Source organism: Mustela lutreola, chromosome 3 (genome assembly GCF_030435805.1).
Source record: "Mustela lutreola isolate mMusLut2 chromosome 3, mMusLut2.pri, whole genome shotgun sequence".
Lineage (NCBI taxonomy): Eukaryota > Metazoa > Chordata > Mammalia > Carnivora > Mustelidae > Mustela > Mustela lutreola.
The window spans coordinates 185,734,675-185,762,355 of record NC_081292.1 but is presented as its reverse complement, the minus strand read 5'-3'; the positions used below and the strand labels follow the sequence as shown (position 1 = coordinate 185,762,355).

General features: G+C 38.6%; 1 protein-coding gene across 1 annotated transcript in view; it reads right to left on the bottom strand.

The window, feature by feature from the left end:
* The window catches only part of ABCA12 (ATP binding cassette subfamily A member 12), a 170,932-nt gene extending 147,964 nt beyond the window's left edge, over positions 1-22,968 (bottom strand). The window contains exons 1-2 of the mRNA XM_059168127.1: positions 22,779-22,968; positions 8,329-8,422 (exon numbers count right to left, since the gene is read on the bottom strand). Coding sequence (XP_059024110.1) covers positions 8,329-8,422; positions 22,779-22,847 — 163 coding nt within the window. The 5' untranslated portion in view covers positions 22,848-22,968. The remainder of the gene's footprint in view (positions 1-8,328; positions 8,423-22,778) is intronic.
* Between the last annotated feature and the right edge of the window lie 4,713 nt (positions 22,969-27,681).

Below are 27,681 nucleotides of genomic sequence, written 5' to 3'. Positions count from 1 at the left end.
TTTAAATTAATTTTTATTATTTTAGAATACTGTACTGAAATATGATTGATCTTGATTACCAAGATTTTGCTAACCCCTCAAAGTCTGCCTTGAACAAGCATCCCCATAGGCCCAGCCCTGATGCCAGGTAAGGTTGTTGGACTCTATCTCCTCTGCTGATTTCCTTTTAAGACTACATCCACTGTGGAATTTATCATATTGCATATTTATTTATCACAGATTCTACCACACTTATTAACCTCCTGTGGATCTGACTGTTCTGAGAGCTCATGGCTTTCTTGATCAGTGCAGACATTACAGGTACCCTTTAAATATGTGATGGAGGCAAGAATAAATGTGAAACTATAATCAAGTCTTAATTTTTCTGAGCCTCAGTTTTCTTACCTGTCAAATAATATGATACTAGATTAGCTCAACGATCTCAATGATTGACGTTATACCCTGTACTGATATATTATAAATAATATAAATCTAAAACATAATATCCAACACCAATACAGCTCTTACTATGTGTCAGACATTTATCTAAGTATTTAACAAGTATTAACTCATTCGATTTTTACAGTAACTCTGTGAAGTGGGTGCTATTGATCAGCTTCGATATATAAATGTGGACACTGAAGCTCAGAGCATCCAAGACTTATTCAAGGCTTGTGTTTGAATTCAGGCAGTTTGAATCTGGAGTCTGTGCTCTAAACCCTTATACTGCCTCTCACAATAACAATTTTACATGTAAGTATAAATATATAAATATATGACCCAAACCAAAGATTTTATTTTTAAATAACCACAGACTTTATTTTTTTTTTTAATGTGAAAGTATCATAAGTCATTCTAATTTGAATCCACCATGAAATTTTAACCAAGTCAAGACTAGTGAATATTGTATGCTGTGGTGTTTCTTCCATGAGGGCTGCTCTACTCTAAAAATACACACTGGTTCATTTACCAAAGCAAAAGACACAATGTGACCTACTCAAAGAGAATGAAAAAAGCTGAACAATGAGAGCAACATAAAATCACTAAGGTTTCCTAGGCTAGGTTTCCTGGGTGATACTCAGAAGAATGTTTAACTGTCCCTCGGGAAAACATACAGTCAGCCAACCACAGAGCCAGACCCTCACCTGCGAGCCTGGGTCTGGGCTCTGGGCTCTCAGATAAGTGAAGGAGAATATGCTGAATTTTGTTAAATCTGGCTCTTGGCTTCAGGGGTATATTGGTATATTGGAAACAACCAATATTGGGGATATTGGGGACCTGAGCAAGTAAGAGAACCGTACTTGAGAAAATTGTATAAATAATCAATTATTTATCTTTATCATATAGACCTGAGTATTAGAAGTCCCCACCTGAGAGTAACAGGAGCGCCTCTGCACTTTATGAAGGGAAGAAGAGAGAGGGGGAGTGAAACAGAGAAGACATGTGACCTCCAGAGATGATGTCAGTGGGGTGGTCACCTCGAGAAGCTGGTAAATCATCAGAAGTAGGGATGAGACAGAAAGGACGGGGGGAATAAAACCCAAAAGACAAGAAATTTTCCATTGTGCAATCAGTAGCTATTCTTTACTCTTTCTTTCTTTTTAATATTTTTTACTTCTTTGAGAGAGAAAGAATGCAGAGGGGAGTGGGTGGACAGAGGGAGATGGGGAGAGAATCTTAAGCAGATTCCAGCTGACCAGGGAGCCCAGTGTGAGGCTTGATCCCACAATCCTGAGATCAGGACCAGAGCCAAAACCAAGAGCCCTATGTTTACCCAACTGAGCCACCCAGGTGCCCCTATTCTTCTACTTGTTAAATTAAGTTTTATTGTACTTCAAGGTATTTCCGGCTTTCTGTTGCAACTCTGTGTACTAAGCCTAACAAGGCATTAGTTGAGAAATCCTTTTGTTATGTTATCTGGCATCAGGGTGTGCCCACTGGCATTGCGTGAGAGCATGGCAGAATTTCAGATTAGGAGCAGAGAGAGATGGGCAGCTAGCAGCAAGAGCTGAGCTGTCCCTCTGTAGGAGTGTGCCCAGGCCATGTTCATGCTGCGTCCTTCCTGCTGGTTTGCTCCAGCGTGGTGCAGAATGCTAGGGGACACAGCCACAGTCTCCTCCATTTCTCTGAGTTCCACAGAGTTTACCTTCATCGTGCCATCCAAAAGATCAGTCATGTTTCCAAAAACAGTTGTTAACTACTGATTTGCTGATGAAAGATATAAGTGAATAGGGCTTTGGCTAGGAAATTCAAAAGTTGCTCTAACATTTTCTGAAACTAAGGCAAGAAGCAGACTATAAATCTCACCTACATGAAAATCTTCTGTATATATTCACATGAGCTCTTAGGTATTTGTGAGGGAAATTCCCAGGTGGATCTACCTACCTGGGGAGGAATGGAGGAGCTTTATACCCCTTTTCTTGTCCCAATATTAACATTAGAGATACTGTTGATAGCACAGTCAGATTTACTTGGATGTGAGAAATAAAAACCAAACCAAAAGGAAGCTAACTCCTTGTCCTTCACCTGTCACAGATTCCCATTGAGCTTTATTACGATGCATCTCTGGGTGAATCTGATAATCCAATCACCCCAATCTTTCAAACTGCACTAAATTCTGAATGATATATTACATTCTTATTTTGTTCTCTCTGGTAGGAATCATGCTGTATCTGATATTAGTATGATGCTGTGACATGATTTCTGCTGTTAATGTGCTATCTGTCTAATGAGTGAGTTAAGATGAAAGCATAAGGCATTCAGAAACCACCATTAGCCTGTCCATCCACAAGAGAGATATAAAGTAGAAATAATTGGAGTTTTGAGTGATCAGGAAAGGCAAAAGTGTAAGCCTCAGATGTGAGCTTGTCTTTTGATAGACAAGGAAGACGAGACAGAAGCATGTATATCCAAATGGGAACAAGCACAGGATGTGTGGAAGACATTGGGACACTGATTCTTTAGGCAAAGGCCTTATACTGCAGAGCACGTTGAGCAGAAAGTTGAAGGAATCCTGATTATGAAGGTCTTGAAAGCAAGATAAAGGGGAGTTGAAACTTTACAGACCCAAAGGATATTTTAAGGGATTATCTGATGTGACACTACGGGAAGAATTAGAGACTGGGCTTTCAGAGTGCCCGCCACCCCCAAAATAAAAAGCTGTTGAAGAAACACAGGTGTAATACAATGAGATCTTGAACCAAGGGACTATAGGAAGGAGGGAAAGGAAGGGTAACTCCAGGACACATTTCACAAGATAGATCCTGTCATGAAGGCTCATGGTTATGGGAGGTGAAGAAGGAACAGGAGGAGTTCGGGATGATTCAGACATTTCTAACCTGAGACTGCCTGGTGTTGCTGGCACACGTGAGAATGGAGAAATCGGATGGGGCAACACCTGGCAGGAGATGAATGATGATGAGTTCGAGCCTCCCAGAACAAAACCTGCATTAATTTTGAGCCAATCAAAATAGAAAAGGAAATTACTTATTATGGTCCCTCAGCTATTACAGTTAAATCACGAGCATCCTGGGCAGCGCGGGGTACCCCACAGCGGAACGCTGTCCTCACGCATTTGCCGTCCCTTCCCTGAAAACACGCCACAGGGAAAGTCAGAAGCAAGAGCGGGACCCGAAAAAGCCTGGCTCCTCTGACTTTCACAACCCTCAAGTACGATGCCTCATCGGCTTTTTCAACATAGAACCACACAACAGCTTCCGCCTAACAATTCAGGGACCGCAGGTAGAGCCCCACGCAGGAATCCCATGTGCCACCAATTGATCAGTAACTTCAATCTTCCTTCTCCCATTTTTTTTTTTTCTAGAGCTGCCAAGAAGCAGAAAAGTAGAAAAGCAACTGCATTCACTTGTACAGCCGTGCTCCGTCTATGGTACGCGGACAAGTGGTATGAGGGAGGAAAAAGAGGGGCTCTAAACTGAAATGAGCTGGACCTCGGGATCGCCACTGCTGGCCGTCACAACCTGAACACAACTACTGCATCTGCTGGTAAAACTGGGTTTAAAATTCAGGCTTAGGCACACAGTACCCATGTGAATATGGGTGAATTACTTAACACCTCTGTGCCTCTGTTTTGTCATCTCTAAAATTGGGACAATCATACTACATAGTTCATAGAGATGATGCATCCACTAAGGAAATATATGTGACGTCCTCAGCATAGTGTCTGACATGTACTAAGGTGTTCAAGAAATTGTCACCCCTATCATTACTTTTATTGCATCCCTGGAGACAAAAGACATGGAGGTCAGAAGACATGCTGGTCATGGCGATCGTGCATTTACCAAAGCTATGGAACCCCACTCAGATGGGTAGTGTTTGGGATAAGCCTGTGCTAGCACACGTTTGGATATAATTCAGTTGGCAGTTGGCTCCTGCCTTCCAACAGCTCATTTTCAGATGTGACATGGGCTGGCTTTCTTCTCTTTGGAGGAGGTGAGGTATTAGGAAGCGATGGCCTTGAGATGATCAGAATGTAATCCACGCTATGGCCATATTTACACAGTATCACTTCCATTGTGCTTTTAAGTATTTTCAACCACTTGAAAAATATTGTTTTTCATTAACTTCATAAAAAAATGTGACTCCTTATTTGGCAAGACAACAAGTTTTGGAGTCTACTTATCTCATGATGGCAGGGTTTTTCTGTTCTTGAAAAGTAGTGAGCTCCGCAGTAATTAGGAACTGCTTGCCCACACTTGGTGGGTTTGCGCGTGTTGAAAGGAGACAAAGACAACACTACATTATGGCTGGGCTTAGTCTAAATGAGTTTTGGAGGGTTTGTTTTGTTTTGTTTGTCTTTGCTCCCAAGCATGATGTTTCAGCTTTAAACTCTGCCTCCTGACAAGTTACTGCATGTACAGATTATAAGAGGTTGGAACTATTTCAAATGTGGAGGCTTAGCCCATTTCTTTTCTGTGTGAACAAGAAGCATCCTGGCCCATCTGCCAGGCTTGGGAAGCTTTCCTTACCCGGGACTTACTGCTTTCAGAAGCTAGTTACCGAAGCTGTCTGTGGCGACACAGAAGGGCCTGAGTGAAGGCAGGCGATGCCGAAAGCCAGTCTTGTGCTCAGGACGGGGCTCACCATAGCCAAGACTGCAGCAGCTTCCATCCTCAACCAAAGACTTCTCCAGACACCCATCAGTCAAGAAAACTATGGAGGGAGCCCTTCGAGTCACTCATCATATCTGTTCCGTATGATATACCAGCCTACACACCTGCCCAGCTATTCTGGGAGCAGAATGTGCCCACGGGATGACAACTCCTTTCTCATCGTAGCTGAGTTTCAGCTGGGGTGTAGCCTGGAGTTTCTTCTTCATTTCTCTGTTGCCCAACCAGCAATGAAGCAGTCACTGTAGCCCAGAAAGGGCTGTAACTCTGTTAAACAGGACCTGATTCCCATGATACTACAACCACAGTGACTCCTACAGAATTAGTCAGAGGGAGGCAGCATTCTCCACTGAATACTAATATTTAGGATAACTTTGATTCATACATCGGCCTGCACCTTTCTGCCCAGTATTTCCTCATTTCATGATAGAGACGGAGATGGGGTGTTCATATTCCTAATCTCTAACTTTTAGTCTGCTTTTGTGAAACGTGAATAATTCAACACAAGAAATAAGTACTGACTCCTAGATGTAAGAAATGTGACTCCATATGCTTAAAACTAGAGGCTAGAATGACTGCCTACGTTCAAATCCTGACATCACCACTTATTAACTGAAATCTTGGTCAAGTTACTTACTCTCTCTGTGCACTGGTTTTCTCCACGATAAACTGAGTAACACTGCCATCACCTCCCAAAGCATCTGGCACATATGAGATCAAGAAATACTTTTTCCATTTATTATGATGAACTTACTTTAATCTTTCACTATAATAGGTATGAGAAACAAAGAAAAACAAAAATAATTTTTTTTTTAAAAATCCCTGAATCCAAACTTTCATTTTGGACTCACTCCCTCTCTACCACAAGACAGGGTGGAAAAAAGTAACCGCATCCATACTAGTTTTAGATTCTCTAATTTGCTGTACAGACAGCTCCTTTAATTATAAAATACTTTATACTCGACTGATTATACAATGAGTTGATATTCTGGACACAATTTGTATTTTGGCTGTCTGGTAAAATATGAGACAAATCTCTTATTTTCCTCTCTTTTTTTCCTCCCAAATCTCTCTTTACCTCTTTTCAAAGGTAAAGGTAGTTTCCAAAACCCTTCTCTCCTATCCCACATGATCGAGTTTTGGCAAATTACACTCTCTGTGGGTCCCAATGTTCTCCTCTGTGAACTGTAAACAATAAACTATTTTTTAACTGAGTCTTATAAGGTCTGAGAGACTAGCAAAAACACTTCCAATGTCTGACCTTCCCTATAATTCTGTTCTCTCTTACCCACAAACATAAAGACAATCACCCCATAACTATTATGAGCATATGATCATACGTCCATCATAAAAGGTTGTTATTCATCTCCTTCTGGACATTGTGATTTTGCAGAACTTTTAAAGATAAAGTCTCTGAGGCAATCGTCACATGGTTTTTCCAATTTTTTTCTTCATAATTTAGTGGGACTCTAAGAGCTCTCCATGATTTTCTCCCGAATCTCTAAATCCCATCAGGCAGCACCAGTTAATTCTATTCACCCACACACCTTATATCTCTGTCTTATAAGAGGAACTTACTGCATAACTGAAAAATCCTTATAAATAAGAAATTGGTAGAAATAAGTTGTCGAAAGAAGCTAACAGACTCCTTTTGTCACTGTTGTTAGTGAATTGATAATTAGCATCTTAAACCAAAGTAGTTCAAAGTGTGTTTGTCTGTATGGGCTGAATGCATTATTTCTGAAGTCCATGCTACTTCAGATGGGCAAGAGCACATAATTTCAACAACATACAATGGACGTAATGTTATAAATAACTAATATACACACAATATGAAGAGAACAAAATTATGCTGCTTTTATAAACAACCTAATAAAATCTCATCAACAACAACTGCATAAGAACTTGAGCAAAAGTCCTTTAGAAATGGTTAGGTGTTTTTCAAACGTAAGGAATTATTTATTCTCGTACCAAGAGTTTAAATACTTTACACTAATTGAACTGATATTCTCTTCCAAATTATTCTATTGTGTGTGAATCAAGATTCCGCCATGGCTGTCATCTTACTTCTTAGGACTCGGTGACTGAAAAACATTTTTAAAAGTCACTAGAGCCTATTATTCTCTTTACAAATAATTCAGTATAGTCTTCTTTTATATGGCAAATTACCATAATTTATCTGAAATACAATCTGATTTGCAGAAATTTGGTCTACAAGAAGCTTTTCAGAAAATGACCGCTTTGTGAAACTCAAACATCTCACCTAACCCTCACTCGTCTACCAAGACAACTCGCTCCAAGGTTTAGGAACAAAAGCAGAAACAACACCACTCAGATCATGGGGTTAAAAGGCTCACCCCTCTCAGTTCTGAGGACTTCTCTGAGTCTTTCCTGCATCTCCATTCTGGATCCAAAAGAAAACAATGGCCTGAATTGGCATTGTGCCTACTTTTCAACTGGGTGATGACAAAATAATGCAGCTAAAATAGCACTGACTGGAAAACAATGTTCTTTCAAATGAAATGTGTTGATACATTTGCACTACTCATACCAGCCCTGAACAGAGATTAGAGATTTGTACAGTACTCTGCATTTCATGTGTTCAGGTGACCAAATACCAGCCTGTGGTTTCTGCCACAGTACAAAAGTAAAGGATGTTCTAGCTTGAGATTGCTGCTTGTTTGTGTTGTACATACCATAATGAGCTTTATGAGGTGAATAATAAATGAGTCAAAATTTTACAAAGATTAAAATATACTGTGGCTCCTACATGCTTCATAATTTTTTTAGATAAATATTACAGGCTCACCTTTCTAACTGATTCAAAAAGCTGGAGGAAAAAAAACAGGCTAAGTATTTATACAAATACTTCCAAGTGGAAACACTACTAAAATTTTAGAAAAAAACATTAAGGAGGTATTGAAATAAATTTGAACTAGAATCCCAAAATTAGGGGTGCCTGGGTGACATAGTTAGTTAAGTGTCCGACTCTTGATTTTGGCTCAGATCATGATCTCAGGGTCACGATATCGAGCACCATGTCAGGTTCCACACCCAGTGAGGAATTTGCGTGGGATTCTCTCTCCTTCTCCCTCTGCCCCTCCCCACTGTGCACACACATGCTCTCTCCCTTTCTTACTCTCTCTCAAATAAGTAAGTCTTTAAAAGAAAAAAAAAAACAATAATCCCAAAATTAGGGAAACAAATCTCATTTACTTACAAGTTGGTTTTGCTGTTGGAGGAAATTTGGTCCGGGTAATAGCCAAAATTATGAAAATAATGACTGGCCATAAAATCAAGACAAGGGTCCAAAGCTGCAAAATAATGACAGGAAAAAAAAATTGTTAATTATATTGCTGAACTAAATGGCAAGAAGTACAATATATAAAAGTCCAACACAAACCAGATATTTGATTGTAAATACTATTAATTAGAAGGGAATGAGAGATTTTTAAGACTACAGGAGAACCTGAAGTGAACACAAGAATGCTTTTTTCCTTAAAATGAGCTTCTGAAGCTCCCTTTAGAGTCACCTCTCATGACCGTCCCAAGAATGATGACCTCATCAGTAATTTCCCTACTTCAAAATCTTTACTTGCTTGTTGGATAATGTTCAACATTCTAAACAGAGCATAATAAAACCCCAAAATAATCCCAACCTAGACCTATCTTACCTACCGCTTCCAATGTCAGGATTCTAGAGTTAGCCATAGAGATTTGTGTATGATACACATGCGTAAAGCAATGAATGAATAAATGAATCAATAAGTAGATGAATAAATGGGAACTTAATGGTCTATGTACTATAAGTAGTGCCACTATAAATAGTATCTCGTGCCTGCTTTTATCATAGAACTTATACTCTTATCATCTATATACCTACTTTTTTTTTTCTTGGCTTTAATAAGTTGGCAATTCTTTTACAGCAGGAAGTGTCTTCTTTATTTCTGAATTTCAACTGGTACAAAACAGATGCTCAACAAATGTACACTGCATCAAAATTTCTATTAGAGGATTTCACCATAAGACTATTAGTGGTTTCTCTCCCCACATAGACATGATTCAGTTCATAAGATGTATACTTAATATTTTACATATGAATTAAAACTGGCTCCAAAGCAGTGAAAAACACATATTCTCAAGATCAACTGTGCTACACAAACAGTTACAGTGCTCAAACCAAACCCTATAGAACAAACGCCACCAATGAGTAAGGGACCAGTGGGGTTAGGAAGGGGGGATAGGTAGGGGACTACATGACTAAGTTCAAGAAAGTCCCTGAAATCCTGAGACTTAAGGAAACCAGAGATAAGGGAATAAACCAGATCACCCTGCCCTAGATGTCAGAGATGGGTTCTTGGTTCTTTTTATGGCAGTCACATCTTGACCACAAAGAATGACCAGACCCCAAAGGAGAAGCAAGCCATTAAAGATGTTATCACCAGTCATTTCTCAAGTCAAGACCTCCCAAGAAGCTTGGTAAGACCATAAGCTCCCTGGTCAGTTCTGAATAAAAGACTGTCAGTGGAGGCCCATGTTGGAAACCTGGTCAGGATGCCTCTCACTCTTGAGATCTTTTTCTGTCTCCTTCATGAATCAAGTCCTATTGCTTTGCTCATTCTCCTCTGTTGGCCAGGTTCATTCTCGGACTCCATGAGACAAGAACCTCCCTCTCCTGCTTCCCCTGTTCTTAATAAAGTTCAGCTTGGAACTATGTTTCTGCCTGGTTATGCAGACTTGTTACCACTTCTCCTCCACTCCCCACCACTTCAGAGACGATAGGCTTCTGACAAATCTCAATCTGCCTGAGGCTCAGTAAATCTCCAAAACCATCTAAATCTGTTCAATTATTGATCCTTAAGTTGACTATGAAAATCTCCATTGAGTGTCTATAGTACTGCTGTTCTTGCTGAAAGGCCTGTAACCAACTTCTTGGACCGCAGATTTAAGGGTATATTTTTAGCAAGTGGGAGAAACCCGAGGATACTTGGTCTGATCACAGCTGAAAAGGTCCCAGAGAGGCTGAACAGCTACATCTGTAGCAATGCTTCTCAAGCATTAATGCGCATACCAGATCACCAAGGGATCTTGGAAACATGCAAATTCAGACTCAGAAGATCTGAGGTTGGGCAGAGAGATTCTGCACTTCTCACAAGCTGCAGGTGGGCGATGCTGCTGCTGCTGTCCGTGAACCACACTTGGGAGTACAGCAGTGCTAAATGTATATACCACCTTACCTAACTAGCAGGACTGCAGATAAAGTCCTAGAATATTTCTGTTGGAAAGTTCCTTCAAATGAATGGACAGAATTCAGGGCATTTAAAAACTTGGGCAGGAAAAAAATACATTTTTATTTTCTCCACTATTTGATTGAAATTTAGCGTTTCCATTAATGACGAACGTAGGCAACAACCCATAATGCTCTTGGAAGTGCCTGTGACTTTGTCACAAATATCAAATCCTATTAGTACTGTTGCAGATACCTCAAAGGTATGCTTCTAGTCAGAGCGACAATTAAAAATTATAGTAGTTACAGGTTTACCATATTTACTTATTTATTGAGTGCTATAATAAAGAAACACGTGCTACCATATCATACATTTGTTTTTTAGTACCTTAATGACTGAATCGGTTTAATGACTTAATGACTAGAATCAGTTTTATTTGCAATTCTATTTATTTTACTGATTTCAAAGGACTATTCTTAGAAGGACCATAGGCTTTTACCAGGCTGCCAAAGACATCCATGGCACAAAGAGGCTAAGAAGACTTGACCTGATCCAACTTTTTTTTAAAAGAATTTTTATTTATTTATTTGACAGAGACAATGATAGAGCCCAAGCAGGGGGAGCAGCAGAGAGAGAGGGAAAGACATGCTCTCTGCTGAGAGGAGAACCTAATGCAGGACTCGATCCCAGGACCTGGGATCAGGACTGGAGGCAAAGGCAGACACTGAACCATCTGAGCCACGCAAGTGCCCTCCAACTTTCTTTCTTATTCTCTGTGGTGCAGAAGATTAGCACAGCCTTATCCATTAACTTACCCACAGTCACATACCCAGTTGGGAAGCAGAGCAGGGAACAAGGATCTGAATATCAAGATATTTAGGCTCGATTTTTTTGTTTTAATTATCATCCTACTCTAAGGAAAAAATAATGCCTTACAGAAAGTATATCAGAAAAAATATGGAGGGGTGCCTAGGTGGCTCAGTTGTTAAGCGTCTGCCTTTGGCTCAGGTCATGATCCTCGAGTCCTGGGATCGACTGCCGCATCTGGCTCTCTGCTCAGCGAGAAGCCTGCCTCTCCCTCTCTCACTCTCCCTGCTTGTGTTCCCTCTATTGCTGTGTCTCTCTGTGTCAAATAAGTAAAAATCTTTAAAAAAAAAAAAAAAAAAAAAAAGGAAAGGAAAAAAGAAAGAAAAATGAGTGTTGTAGAGATATAAGATGTGTTATTCCAGCCTAGTCTCTGATACATTCAAAAATTAGAGTCTGCTCTTCAAAGACCTAGACGCAGGTACCATTTTTATTCTGTATGATTCATTTGAAATGTAGACTATGAAGAACTGGGGTTTAAAAATTTAATGTTTGTGGATTTCTTGGCTTTATATTTGAAGTCATAGTTATTCTTAAAAAACATATATATATTCTGAATAAGTTTAGTGCCCCATACTTACTTTCAGGAGCACCTATTCATTTTCTAGAGCAACCTCATGAGAATTCAGTGAGCAACTGGGACCAACTGGACCAACACAAATGTACATTCACATTCAAATAAAGGGCATATGTCATGGGATATCTTTGAATTGTCTCTCAATTTATCTAATTTGATGGTTCCATGAAGATGTTTTGATAATGAAATAAATTTTAGACATGGGTTAAATCCGAATAAAAATGCAAATTGTATCAGAATAGTTTAAGAAATTTGGACTCCATAATAGGTAAAAATCTACAGCAAGCCTATAAGCACTCTATTATTGAAAGATTTCCCCTGGGATTTTTAGGTCAGAGGTTTGGAGAACATTTCTGCATACTGCATTTTAGAAGGATAATAAACATGAAGCCCTCCACACTGTGATCTTGGGAATGTTAAGGTTGACAAGTTAATCACAAAAGCAAGAAATAAACAAAATTTAAATTTTCATAGCAGCAGGATTGCTACCAACACCATTCTAAATATTATCATAAACCACCTAGAAGCAACTGCAGTGTCAAGTATCCAAATACTAAATCAATGAGCCATGACTCCTTTTTGTTTGTTCAGAAAAGGGCTGATTATTGATTTTACACATATAGATATTGGGGCTCCTTGAAAACTAAGGGAAAAGCAGTTTTCAAAAGTTTCATATTTTTGCTAATATTTTAATTATCTCACATTTGTCTCTATACCTCATTTTTGTGTTCCACCCCCTACCCGGCATTCTTGACATCTAAAGGCATATGCATACTAAGTAGTTTGTCTCTTATTTTTCCAGGGATTGTTTCTATTGAGATGTCCCATTCTGTTCTTTTTCTCCTCCCTTTCCCTTCCGGAAAAATTGGGTGCCTGAAAATCCTTTTCTGAGGCCCAGAGAAAGGCTAGTCCACACTAGGACTGAAGGCACCACAGTAACTCAGGGAAGAAGGTGGGTCCCTAACAAGGTAAAGAGAAAACACTCAGTTCAGAAGTCAGACATGGGAGGTCAAAACCCAGGTAGGGTAAGGAGGGTATCTATTCAGGGTTTAGAAACAGGTAATTGTTTCAACACAGGGAGGTAGACCAAAAAAGTAAGTACATTATCCATTAGAGGAGCCAGGTTTCTCACTATCCATCAAGGGAATTATTAACAAGAAAAACAGGAAAATAAGAGTTTTATAGTGTTGGATTAGAATTAAAGATATGGGTAGGAATGCCTGGTTTCCAAAATGCATTAAGAGACATAAAACATAGCAATAATAAATGGGTGGGTAAAATTTGTTTATTTGCTTTTTTTTCCTGGTTTCAGAAAAGTTGTTTCTGCCTCATCATGTATTTTTTCTGTCCCAACCTGGAAATACCTACGTTTCCAAGAAACCTTAGCTTCTTTTAGTGAAAGCTAGGTGTTCTCGTTGCTATTGGAGTGTCAACTGTTTTCAAGCCCAGTCAGAGCTATAGAATAGATATAGACACAGAGATTACACAGATGGATAGACAGATGAAAGAAAGAAAGAAGAAAGGTGATAGATACACTGCTTAGAGAATGTCAGGAAATGGTGGGGAATGGTGCCTAGGTGGCTCAGCTGGTTAAGCATCTGCCTTTGGCTCAGGTCATAATATTGGGATCCTGTCCTGAGGACTGAGAACATCGGGCTCCCTGCTCATCAGGGAGTCTATTTCTCCCTCTCCCTCGCCCCTCACTATTGCTCATGTTCTCTGTCTCAAATAAAAAAATATCATCTTAAAAAAATAAAAAAAGAAAATGAAAATGAGGGGGATGTCAATAGGACACAGATATTAGCCTCTCACAAACTTGAGCATCAAATTTGACCTACTAGACAAATTTAAACAGTAAGAAAATATAATATTATGAAAATAAAAAATTACATCTAACTGAATAAACTAAGAATCCAGGAATCTATGTAGGTATAAGTACATAAACAGAAAAATTGGAAATTTAATGATGAATGGGATATGCACAGAGTCTCAAAATGGGACAGACAGACATTATGTACCTCCTGATGTGAGGCAAAGGTGCAAGAACACGGCATCATTTTTGAAGTATTCCTGCCAAAGATAAATAGCCAGAGTCTAAAAGTAAGGAAACAACAGTCTTAAATGTTCAAAATGTGTGAGGGTCATGAAAGTCAAGAAAAGACTAACCAACTGTTATAGACTGAAGGAGACCAGAGACATGAAAACTGGATGCAGAATGTGATTTTGAAGTGGAATCTTTTGTTATAAAAGATATGGTTGAGACAACTGATGATCCTGAATTGTGTCTAAAGATCTGATGGTGATGTTGACAGTAGGTGAATGTCCTTGTTTGTAAAGTAGGGACACTAAAGTATCCAAAGTAATGGGGCATCAATCTCAACTGGCTCTAGAAAGAAAGCTATTTGTACAGTTCTTGCAACTTTTAAAATTTGAAATTGTTTCACAATTTAAAATTTAGAAATTATCTTTAAAATAATTCTTTTTAAAAATGCAGAGCCAATTTTTAAAAAGCAGCAAAAGAGAAAAGATGAAGAGCCAAGGAAAAAGATAAAAAACAGACATGTTTCCTATTTAGGAACCCTATCCCACTGCACACATGGGACAAGATTTGGGAAATTAATGATGATGGCAGGACACATTTCAATGACCCTGAAGTCAGCAAAGACATCCACTCAAAAAATCTCAAGTTTAAATCTTAAGAAATTCCTTGAAAGAACCAAATACAAATTCACTCCAAAATTCTCATTGAGAGCTAATCTGTAGTACCTATTAACTAATCTTAATTACCTAGTAACATTTGCCTCTCCATTTGCTATTCTCTTAAATTTTTGAAAACCTCTCAAATCTGATTTTCTGAAAAATCTGAGCAAAGCACATAATTTTGGCTTTTAGAGAATTCATACACCATTACTTTTTCAGCATCTTTTATTCTAATTATTGTTGGCCCATCTGATTCTATTTGTGTCCACCATTTTTATTACTCTTAAAAATCATTTTCACTGAAAGTAAAATAGAGGTGAAAGAAAATAAAATATAGGTGAACTTTAAATTAGTCAGTGTTACCATATATTTAAAACTTTGAGGAAACTCCTGCTATTTGAATTCTTTTAAATAGGGGATCCACAATCTAGTCTTCCTCATAAGTGTCACCATTCCTTACTGTCTTATGCTTGGCCCACCTCACACAGTCATATTATTCCTTTTTCCTGTACAGACATTTGAGTTTGTGTCCCTTGCACTAGGGTATTCTGAACTTGCGTCTGAAGTGAATGATACTGAGTATCAGTACAATTTTCAAGATGCAATGGGGATTCTTCTGCCTAATTCTGAAAATCAATAAAAATAAAATGTTTCAGATGAAGCTGTTCCATTCTCTTTCATGGAATCATGGTCTTAGAGAGACTTACATTCATAATACAATAAAAAATTATCAAGCATCTACTGTGTACCAGGTACTGAGGATAGAGTAATTAAAAAATTCAGCCGTTTAGGGAAGGAAAACATTAAAAAAATTATAATCAAATGTAACAGATGATGCTAAGTCACAGGACATTGAGTGCAAAAGGAAGATAAAGGAAGGGGACTGAGTCTGAAACCTAGAAGATGAGAAAGGGTCAGGCAGAAGAAAGGATATGTGTGTTGGATGGGATGTGAGCAAGTGGGAATCTTTCAAGCAGAGGAACCATATGTGTGAAGACCCGCAGATGGGAAAGAGGGTGGAATATTTCAGGAAAAGAAGTCAGTCCAGAATGACTGGTATATCAAAAATTAGGGAAAACATCTTTGCCATATGGCTTATTCAGCTTCTACTTGAATGGTTCTAGTGACTAGAAGGTTCATTATTTCAAAAGACTTCATTATTGGACAATTCACATTGTCTGATTTTTGCCCCTCATATCAAGGTGATATATTCCTTCCTGAAACTAACACTCATTCATTGTAGTTTGGCCCCTTTTTTCACATGAGAATTCTTCAAGTATTTGAATAGAGACCCCTCTCCTCTGGTGTAGTTCCTTCAACAATTCTCTGATAATATGATTTCAAAATATCTTTCCCAGGATGAATTCTTGTCAAGTGGTCTTATAATTAGTATCAATTCAATATCATCATCCAAATGATAAATGCTTATATTTACTGACTGCTTAGATTTTGTAGGATGCTATGTTAAATACTTAACATGCATTATCTCATTTAATATAATCACCTCATTTCTTCCTGCAGATGGGAAATCAGAATCTTAAAGAGATTAATTAAGTCTTCATTCCATAAACCATTAAATGGCAGAGCTGGTATTTGAACCCAGGGAGCCTGGCTTCAGCACCTGCACAGTTAATCATTCAGCTGTGTAGTCAAATCACTGCAGGATATAGTACTAACTCGCTTTGATCAAGATCACTATACTTTCATTAGTTCAGTGTAAATGATTTTCACTGAAAATCATTTAAAGATTGTCCTGTAACCTAGAATCATAACTTTAAAAAAAATTATTTATTTATTAGAAAGAGAGAGCATGAGTGGGAGGGGCAGAGAGAGAGAAAGAAGCCCAAGCAGACTCCAAGCTCAGCGTGGAGCCCAAGGTGGGGCTTATCCCAAGACCCTGATTCTGTCATGACCTGAGATAAAATTAAGAGCTGGACACTCAAAGGACTATGCCACCAAGACAACCCTAGAATCGTAACTGTTTATTACAAGCTTCAAAGTAAAAACTGCCCAGCTTTCCACATATAAAGCACATTGCTTCTTCTTTCCGCTCCCTGTTCCTTTCCTTTTGCACTATCTCATAAATCAAGAATGACTGCTACTTGGTGGTAACAGGAATATTCCAAGATTCACATTGTGAAGTAAGGGCTGGTATTTTAGTCTGGAATAAACCTTACTTCCACCCCCAAAACAAGCAAACAGAAGTGGCAGAGCTCTCAGTTAATTGGGCTTTCTGCTACTGAACACCGCCATCCATAGAAATGACTCTTCTAAAAACTGAGATAGGGGACACTTTCTGAAATCTATACTTACAGATTATAATACATTTTGGAAATTGGTAAGTTTTCTTTCTTTCTTTTTTTTTTTTTTAATTTTTTATTTTTTATAAACATATATTTTTATCCCCAGGGGTACAGGTCTGTGAATCACCAGGTTTACACACTTCACAGCACTCACCAAATCACATACCCTCCCCAATGTCCATAATCCCACCCCCTTCTCCCAAACCCCCTCCCCCCGGCAACCCTCAGTTTGTTTTGTGAGATTAAGAGTCACTTATGGTTTGTCTCCCTCCCAATCCCATCTTGTTTCATTTATTCTTCTTCTACCCACTTAAGCCTCCATGTTGTATCACCACTTCCTCATATCAGGGAGATCATATGATAGTTGTCTTTCTCTGCTTGACTTACTTCGCTAAGCATGATACGCTCTAGTTCCATCCATGTTGTTGCAAATGGCAAGATTTCATTTCTTTTGATGGCTGCATAGTATTCCATTGTGTATATATACCACATCTTCTTGATCCATTCATCTGTTGATGGACATCTAGGTTCTTTCCATAGTTTGGCTATTGTGGACATTGCTGCTATAAACATTCGGGTGCATGTGCCCCTTTGGATCACTACATTTGTATCTTTAGGGTAAATACCCAATAGTGCAATTGCTGGGTCATAGGGCAGTTCTATTTTCAACATTTTGAGGAACCTCCATGCTGTTTTCCAGAGTGGCTGCACCAGCTTGCATTCCCACCAACAGTGTAGGAGGGTTCCCCTTTCTCCGCATCCTCGCCAGCATCTGTCATTTCCTGACTTGTTGATTTTAGCCATTCTGACTGGTGTGAGGTGATATCGCATTGTGGTTTTGATTTGTATTTCCCTGATGCCGAGTATCTTTTTTTTTTTAAAGATTTATTTATCTATTTGTGACAGAGAAAGAGGTAGGGACAGAGATAGTGACAAAGACAGTGAGACAGAGCAAGAGCACGTCGAAGAGAGAGTAGAATCCCAGGATCCTGGGATCATGACCTAAGCAGAAGGCAGACACTTATCTGAGCCACCAAGCACCCTTTGAGATTGGTACATTTTCTATGATGCATGGTAAAACAACACCTTTTATAGGACTTCAAGCCAATTTATTTTTCTATCGCTCTCACGTCTAAAACATCTTCATCTCATTTGCTTTTTCTTTTTTTGAGAGAGAGAGTGTGCCAGTGGGAGGTGGGGTAGAGGGATAGAGAATCTTTTTTTTTTTTTTTAAGATTTTATTTATTTACTTGACAGAGAGATCACAAGTAGGCAGAGAGGCAGGCAGAGAGAGAGAGGAGGAAGCAGGCTCCCTGCCGAGCAGAGAGCCCGATGAGGGACTTGATCCCAGGACCCTGAGATCATGACCTGAGCCGAAGGCAGCGGCTTAACCCACTGAGCCACCCAGGCACCCAGGGATAGAGAATCTTAAGCGGACTCCAAGCTCAGTGCAGAGCCCAGCACAGGGCTTGATGTCACAACTGTAAGATCATGACCTGAGCCAGAATCAAGAGTTGGATGCTTAAGTGACTGAGCCACCTAGGTATCCCTCATTTGCTTTTTATTGTTTGACTAAACTAAATATGCATGTCTGCCATGTGGCCAGCACCAATATCAACAGGTAGATCCAAATTTTTTTGGACAATTAAAAGGGATTAAGGGGATAAGCGGTAATAGATCTGGAAGAGGTGAATGGGCCTGGAATATTTGATCGGGTAATTGCTCAGGACCTAGTTTATTTTAATCCAATTTAGAAATTTGAGATTACAGTTTAATCCTAAATTGCTTCAATCAAAACTTTTTTTTTCATGCATAGACAAACTTCTCCAAAATTTTGAAGCTAGCACTTCCTCTTTCTCTAGACACTGTGAGGGGATGTTATATGAGAAAGGTGGGGACTGGGGAGAAAGTATCTAACTTTAGCCAAAGGGTTAGAAATCAGGGGCATGTGGGTAGCTCAGCTGGTTAAATGCAGACTTTTGATTTCAGCTCAGGTTATGATCTTAGGGTCATGAGCTTGATTCCCGAACAGGGCTCTGCACTCAGTGTCAAGTCTGCTTCTGTGTCTCTCTCCTTCTGCCCCTCTCCCCACTCACGTGCGAGCTTGCTCTCTCTTTCTTTCAAATACATAAATAAATAAAATCTTAAAAAGAAAAAAACAACAACAAAGTATTAGAAATCAGTCAAGTTGTGGGAATGCCTGGTTCTATTGCCAACTTAACTAAAATGCGACCCCCTAGCCAAATAGTTAGATTAAAATAAACAGCTCAAGGTAATTTTCTTCTTCTGTCGGTAAGTCTGGAATTAGATTCCACTTCTATAGAGATCTGAAGTCAATCCTTGATATGCTGATTTAGAATTCATCATCTTTCAATGAACGATAAACTCCGATCTTGCACTATCTAGTCTTCGATCCTGCAGTCTCTGCTGCGCCAGGACTCAGTTTCCTATCATTAACTAGCATCTCATTAGGTGAGCCTCCCTGTCGCTAACCATCTCCAGTGGAATGTATCTTCATTTTTTTATTATTTCTAGAATTAAATTACAAGCCCAGCAGGAGAACAACTGCATCTAATTGATTTTTTGTATTACCTAACATTTCTGTTGGTGCTTAATGTATTTTTTCACACTCTTTTAGCAGTTTTTTTTTTTTTTTTGCTATCTAATTGAGAGTTGATGTAACCATTAATACTAAAAAACAGCAATATCTAAGGCCTCTTTAGCAATTATGATCTTCACTGGCAAGCTGAACTCTGAGTTGGGATCCAAGAATGTTGGAAAAGGAATTTCAACTCAGTGGCAAGAGGGAGGCAGTAGGAGGTAGTGAAAAGAATAAATCTCTTTTGGGGGAAATCTGACTTTGAGTCTTTAAAATCACTGTGTCACCTTGGACAAGTTCCTTGAGCTCACTTAGGCCCTGTAAAATTAAGGCCGTTAGATAATCCCAAATAGTTCAGAATTCTGATGTTTGATTTTATTAAAAAATTAAAGAGAAACATTTACTCTCAGAACAATTTTGAGGGAAGTCACCTCCAAAACCGAGGATCCTGCCTTTTTTTTTTTTTTTTTTTTTGTAGCCAAACTCAAGATTTTGCTTATCCCGTTATCTTTCTATTTCTTAAACTACATAGGTGTTTGAAATTCTTTTTCTCACTTTCTATCCTAGTATATATTTTTATAATGTATTTCCTCAGTAATCCCCACTCTATTATTTTGCCTATATATTTGTTTTTCTTGGGTTTTTTTTTTTCCTTGTATGTCATTTGTTTCCACATTAGTAGATTCCTAACTTCTTCCTATACAGACTATCCTTCCCACCATCTTGCTCTGTGATAGAATCTCTTAAATATACAATGGAGGAGGATGTCTTGGTGGTGATTATTCTTTAACATTCATTAAAGACTATAAATTTCCAGTGTCACACAACTTCATTTCTATTTTCTTGGGTATAAAAGTATACTTTTTAAAGTATCATTCAGAAAGATTATGAGAGAAATAAGAACACTTGCATTTTAAATAATTGCTTGGTGATGACAAAGTCCAGTTGCTTCACACAGACTATGTCCCCTCCTCAAATTTATATACCTCTTCTTTTCACATTCTCTTTTAATTTGTTTATATTTTCTCTTTTCACAATTTTTTTCATTTCACATCTTTTATGTCTTTAATCCTAACTTTCCAACCTCTTCATTGTCTCATCCTTCCCTGTTAACCCTACCACATGTACATCCTTTCCACCTGTGTCCCCAAGTCTTCTTTCTAAGGGCAGAAAATAGGGCTGGCCCAAGCTAAGCTATGAAGAATGGATGTAGCTTTTTTTGCCCTCTTGCCCTCCATCTAGGATTGTTTTTCCTTCTCCTTTGGGCACCACCATGTTCTAAAATGGGCACCACCATTTTCTAAAGGTCTCTTGTGTCTCTCTAGTTGATCATAATGGATTCAAGTAGGTCCTCTGTATTTCCACAAATTCAGAACTATTTCTGATTTCATTTCCTGCAACCAACACTTAACCTGTCCTGGGTCTCAAGGTAGTCTTATGATCTGAATCCTCTGATGTCCCCACATGAGCTAAAAGATGATGTATTTTCTTTCCTTAGGCAGAAGTATAATTACCACAGACTTTTTAGGGATTTTGACTACATAAGAATAATATAAGGTATCATGGTGAAAATGTATTAGCATGCCTGAATTCCATCTCCTTTAAATATGCCATATCCAGCAGAAATTGACTAAAATGGAGACAAACTCTAAAGTAGAAAATTGATATCCCAGCTACTTTACAGATAAGGCAAGAACTTATTAAAGTTTCTAAAGATAAAATTTCTCAATGAAAAAAACTGTATTCACCTGAAGGTTTTTTTTTTTTTTTTTTAATTTTTAGGTAAAATGGAGTTGTAAGGAAAATATATAACCTCATCATCCAGTTTATCAGTAACAACAGATATGTTTTCAGTTCCTCTCTGCTTTTATTTTTAACTAGTGAGTTTTCATCACTTAAGAACTGTACTGTATATTTCTTCTTCTCTCCCACAACCCCTTCTCCTGGATTTCCTTTTACCCTTACTTTGAATAAAATATGACAAACACATCACTCCAAATCTCTCCATAATCTACATGCCAAGTGTCCACCATTTGCAAAACACTTTGAAATAAACTGGCACATTTGGCTCTTACCACTCTATGAGACAAATATGGTATACCCTGGGCCCATTTTGCAAAGAGAAAAACCAGTGCTCAGAGAAACAGATATGCTACTCAGGTCATGCAGTTCTGAGAGGCAGAACCAAGAATCCAACTCTCATCTTTTGACCACATCCATCTATCCAGATTCTTTTCCTTCTGAATTTCACTTAGAACCTACCATGGAATAATTATGACAGGTTTTATTTTGTGTTGTTTCTAACTGAAAAGGAACGCTCATGATTTAACTAAAAAATTAATGATTTAAAATTTTATGTCCAAACCCTACACCTATGAAATCACATATAGGCTTATGATTTTTAAATCCTACCCACCACATTCACAAAGGTGGGTGAACATTCCTTCTCTTTTTCAATATATACATCAGAACATTCAAGTAAGACGTCAGACACCGCCATCAAACACAGAGCGAGATAAGGTACACAGATGAAATGTTGGTTTCTAGGACACCCATTATCTGCATGGTATTTATATTATTCGAATATTTGAGGCTAGGAATTACCACTCTAAAATTAAATATCTGGAGTGACTTCTTGAATTTCTCTGGTTTTCAAACGTTCTTCTGAGCATGTGACTACCCAAAGAAGCCAATTCCTTTCTCAATCTCCCTACACCCTATCTGATGAGGATTTAATAGCTGGCTTTGTAATTTCAAAAGCAAACATGAATGTAAGAGCACAAAAAAAAATGTTCCAATAAATGGAGTAGACAGACTGTAGCTGCAAAGTTAAGTGATTCAATAACACTCCTGAAGCATGGCACATATATTGACTCTTGTTTGTCATTTCTAATAAATAATTTTTAGGTACTGAAATTTTGTAGAAGCTTTTCTATGCCAACAGCCTTCAAACTATTTCCTTTCTATATCTTTTCAAACAAGCTTTCCATCACTTTCAGTTTCAAATGCATTTCTGCCCATTTATTATTCCTTTCATCTGATATTTTCCTTCATCTCATTTTTAACTAAATTTATTAAGAAAAGTTCTGAAAGTATTTTGGCCTAAAACCTAGAATTCGACCCTAGTTCCAACGCAGCCAGCAACAAAGTATATCCCTTTCTTTGCTCAGGGCATGTCCCGGTTTACCCTTTTAATTTACTGAAACCAAAAAGCAGTTTTGAGGGTATGTTTAGACTTGCCCCATTAGCTGTAAGACAGATATAGGGATGTTTTCTAAATATCTCATTCCTCCTTTAGAAAATTGCCTGAAACTCTTCTCTTTTTACCTCTACTAACATCACACTTTAGGACTGCCTGGAGTTTTGCCCCAGGGACCCCCCTTCCCTTTTTCTACTCACCGGCTGCCTTTTGACACCTAGCCAATTTTTCCAGACCAGGACCCGAAGCTGATGAAACTGGGAAGCCATCCTTCAAACACCACAAGCAAGAGAATTCCTTTCTTTTCTTCTACTCCACAGAAGAACTGGTACCTTTTCCAACTTGCAGTGTCAGTGGGTCAAAGCCTTTTCACGGCATAGCTTTCCTGAGGGCTGGGGTAAGAAACCCACAGTTCTTCTGCTGCTCAGTTATTCCTTTGGCTTAATCCTTGACCAAGGAGCACTTCTCAACCAACTCTTCCTCTGAAACAAGAACACAGACCAGACCTGTCAGTGGCTTTGCTTATTTTAAAATAACATCCAGTTATTGCTTATTGCATGAAGTCCAGCCTCAAGAGAGAATGAGTGTCATTCAGATAATGCCCTACTGTAAAAAAAAAAAAAAAAAAAAGCTGAACCACACCTCCTACTCTCCATGATATTAACTGCCTATCCACACCTTCCAGAAGGTGTCACCTGCATTGGACACGTCATAAGGAATTAGGTGGGACTCCTGCCAGGCCAGTAGGACTTGTCCTACATTCTCTTGCCTTCTTTTCTATGTAGTGTCTGCTGTACCAGAGGCAGGACACAGCATTTTACAGGCTCTTGGTTCAGTGACTCATAATATTTAAATTGCCATTAAGATGTTTTAACTCAGTAAGGCTCAGCTAAAACACTCTGAACCTCAACCTCTATGGAGAAAGTTTCAATGCCTAGACTTAAGCTGAACACTTTGATTTGGAGGGAAATAACTATGTTGGCTAGGTTTCACCTTCTGTTATAATTTATTAGGTTAAAAAAATTGCAGAAAATAAAAGGTAGGCTGTAGATGGCATGAATGACATGCAATGGATTCCCTCATTTGAGGGCTGAGGGATCATGTATCCATGGCAAGAAAGCCATGTTGTTTTAGGCTTTTATAATTAAAGAAGACATGAGCTGACCCAGGAATTTATGATACAGCAGAGTTCTAATGCACTTGAATATCCGGATCAGTAAAAAGAAATCTATTATAAATTGGGAGAAAAGAAAAAGGCTCTATGCTTAAATTATTCAAGGTACTTTCTAATTAAGTAATTTTAATTGTGATTTCAGGATACATGTGAGGAACTCTGGCATAAAGGTTTCCAGGAGTAACCTTGCTTAAATGCCTTAATGACAACCTATTCTCTCTGATACCAATGCCTCCACAATCTGGCTCCAGCCAATTTTTCAATAGCCTACTATACATATTTGACTGCTTGCCAAAGTCATATATATTACAATGTGCAAACATACCTCTGCTTTCTGGTCCTTGACTTGCTTATGCCATCTCTTCTACCTGGGATAAACTCGCCCCTCTCTAAGCTCCTACCACAAATCCTCAGGCTGACTTCTTCCATGATGTCTTTTGAATAAATACCCTTAGGATATCCTCTCACTCGCCTTTGAATCCAACATAGTTCTTTATGTTTCTCTCAAGGACCCTGAATTTCTTGTTTTTTTTCCACTACATTGTCAAATGTTTAAGATCATAAACTATTTTATATCAAAATGCTTTAGAATGATTAATGCTCAATAACTGCTGCTGAATGTCATTAAATATTGAAGAGGGCTAGTGAAACTCTCCTTTGCTCCTCACACCTTTCCATGACTGATTCAGGTTCTACGCATGAAATCAGTAAAGCAATGTGTGAGTTCTCCTGTCAATGTTTGAGTTCGAAACATGGTTCAGCTTCCTGGTGCCCATGCCCACTCTGCAATGCTGATGGCAACCAGCCTGGGGCTGACTGGAGCCATGCTGGCACATGCCCATTACCTCAACTTTGGCTCTGTCCCAACTATGATGAGTCTTTCCAAGTCTAATCCCCATTAGGCAGTCAGTCCTGAATATCTAGAATTTGGCTCTTGGATTTTTTTTTTTTTTTCTGAACAAGGTTAAAGACAAGGTGCTTCAGATACTGGGCACCTCTGGAGGAAATACTTTCCTTCACCACTCCCAGGATTCAGTGTCCAAGATTGTTCTGGTTTTCTCAAGCTCTGAAGATGACTTGAACCCCTGCTCCCTGCCTTCTTTCTCTACCATCTGTTTAGTCTACAACTCACTAATGGTTTTGTTCACAAATAAATACTATTCACTTGGAAAGTCAAGGCGGGATTTGGGGATGTGATTCTACATGTGAAGGGATGTTACAGGTGCACAGAGTCACTTTTTCAGTACAGTCACTTCGCTTAAAATTACTGACTCACCATGTGACCAATGCAGGTGAGAGGTCAGCTCAAAAAGTATCAAATCGTTTCTCTTGGTAGCTGCTTGTCATCTTTCCAGTGTAATCATGGAGTTGTTCTGTCGTTGGTTTAACTTTGGTTATAGAGTCTCTCTCAGGCTCTTCTGGACACCTTCACCTACTACATCTAATTTCCTGATGATGATTATGTATTTTATTACAACCCATGACTTCCCAGGAAATTTATATCTTCAAAGTAATCTCAAAACTATGCATTAAGAGTTTAATATATATAAGATTTTCCTTTATACTGGAAGGCACACAGTGCCATAACTCCAAATGTCACACACACCTACTTGGGGACTGTGGTATTCTTTCACAAAACATAATTCAAAGTAGTTTAAGGTGGGGTACATAGACAATGAGACCTCCAAATTTTGCCCTACTCTAAGTATCTATATTCTGGCATCTATATTGGCCATATCTGTTTCTACTATTTCCTGTAAGGTTTTCAAATTTCTTTCAAAATTTACTTTTGAAAGCATCGTTTATGATTTCATTTTAGAAAAGGCCTTAGCTGACATTAATCTTGGAAGCTCTAGCTTATGTAAATCAGGAATCATAATCTCTGATCAGAATAGAACTTAAGGCAATTATTAGACCAACCAAAAGGAAACAGAAGAAAATGTGGAAGGACATTAAAGATAGTGAATTCTTTTTTATTTTTGTTTTGCACAGAGAAAGATACAGCTTTGTGCCCTATTCCTGACTATAGATTGAGGTGTTTTGGCAGATATTTTAGGAGTTCCCCTTAGCAATCAGAAATAAGCTATACCCAGGACATACAGTTGCTAAAAAATGATTTTTAAAAATGAAAAAGCTAAAAAAAAGGCAAATAAACAGAGGCAAATTAAAACAATACACAATACATGAATGAATATCTTTACCAGTAAACTGTTGACATATTTTATTCCTATAGTTGTACTGAGAAGTTCAATTACTCTATTTGGCCAGATCATGGTGATCTGCCTCACTCCTCAGTGTTCCAAGTGCTTCTGTCAGAGGCCAGCAGACCCAGGTTGTCTTTAGGATGATTTCCAAGTCTCAGACCATAATCTCTGCCTCTACTTCCTTTCTTTGATGTTGGTGATTCTACTCCTTGTCAATCCCTTTATCAAACAAGGAGTCTACCAGAACTTAAGTAGTATTTGTTTTTGTGTGCTCACTTCACTAACAGTAAAACCAAAAAAATATATAGCTTTATCATGAAATAGCTTCCACAAAAATTAGCTAATCTGAGGATTCCAGTGTTCTGCTTTCCTAAATTCCAGTAATGGCAAGTTTTGAAGAACAGTTCAAATAGCCCAGATTTAACTGAGGCATGCACAGAATTAGTTTTGAACATGTACAATTAACCTCCTGAGGTTGATCTTTAGGATCACTTCCAAAGTCACTTCGCCTACTGAACCTAGTTAGAACAGTGGCTCAGCTAGGGCTGCACAACTGTGCATAACCATAAGCACCGGAATAGCAATTCTTGGTACACTCCAGGACCAGGACAAGAGAGAATGGGCCCAACCCTGAATAGGATATTGACATAGCTGAAACACATTAATTTGTTTTAATATTACCAACTGAAGATCTACATTAATAATAATAAACAGCTAGACTATAAAGCCTATGTTTAACTCATCACTGTGTAACAGGAATTTAACATAGATCTTGCCTTATAGTAGGTGGTCAATTAACACTGAATAACTGAGTAGCAAACATTTGTTAAGCACTTACTGAATCATCACAGGAGGGCTATCACATAGAAAATGGTATTATCCCCATTTTCAGAGGAAGAAAGTGACATTCAGAGAGGATATAACTTGCCTAAGTTCACTCGGTTAGAAGTGGGATGGTAAGAACAGCAGCAGGGATCTCAACCCCTATTATCAATACTTTAATCTCTGTGTCATGCTGCCTCCAATCCTGTGTACCATACTGTGTGTAAAGAATTGAGAAGGAAAGAAAAGAACTTCAGGGCTTTCCCTGGCTTCCTAGCCATAAATCACTTGTAGAGATTTACTGAAAATGAAAAATTATTGCCAAAATAAGTGCACAAAGAATTATTGCACCAGAAGTGAAGAAAAAGAAGGCTGCTCTTTTTGGGTTTCTTGGTAGAACAGCAAAGAAGCTCCCAGTGTGGCCCCTGCCAGCTCCATTAGGTGTGTCCCTGCACTCTCAATCATCCTTGCTGCCGTCTGCGGTAATGCCTTGGATGAAGACTATTCACTTTCAGGCTCTGTCACACTGCTCCTTCAGCCCAAAATGAAATTGTGCTCATTCTTAAATAACTGACTCAAGTGTTGCTACCTCTCTGAAGCCTTTCCCAGCCCTTCTACCCACCACACCCCCACTCTAGGACAAATTAATCACCTCTTCGCCTGCTTAATTATAGACATCTATTCACAAAGATACACAACTCCTTATTAGCCTCTGGTATAGTCAGTCTTTCTTCTTACCTACACTTGGAGCCCCTCGAGGACAGAAACATTGGGTTGGAGATTAAGTCTATATTCTTAGAGAATGGTGAGAACTCTGACCCCTATATCTAGGAGCTGGTTTGAAGCTGTAGCAGATAAAATTTGAAGAGTGAGGGACCTGAATGCTAAAGAACTCAGGATGCC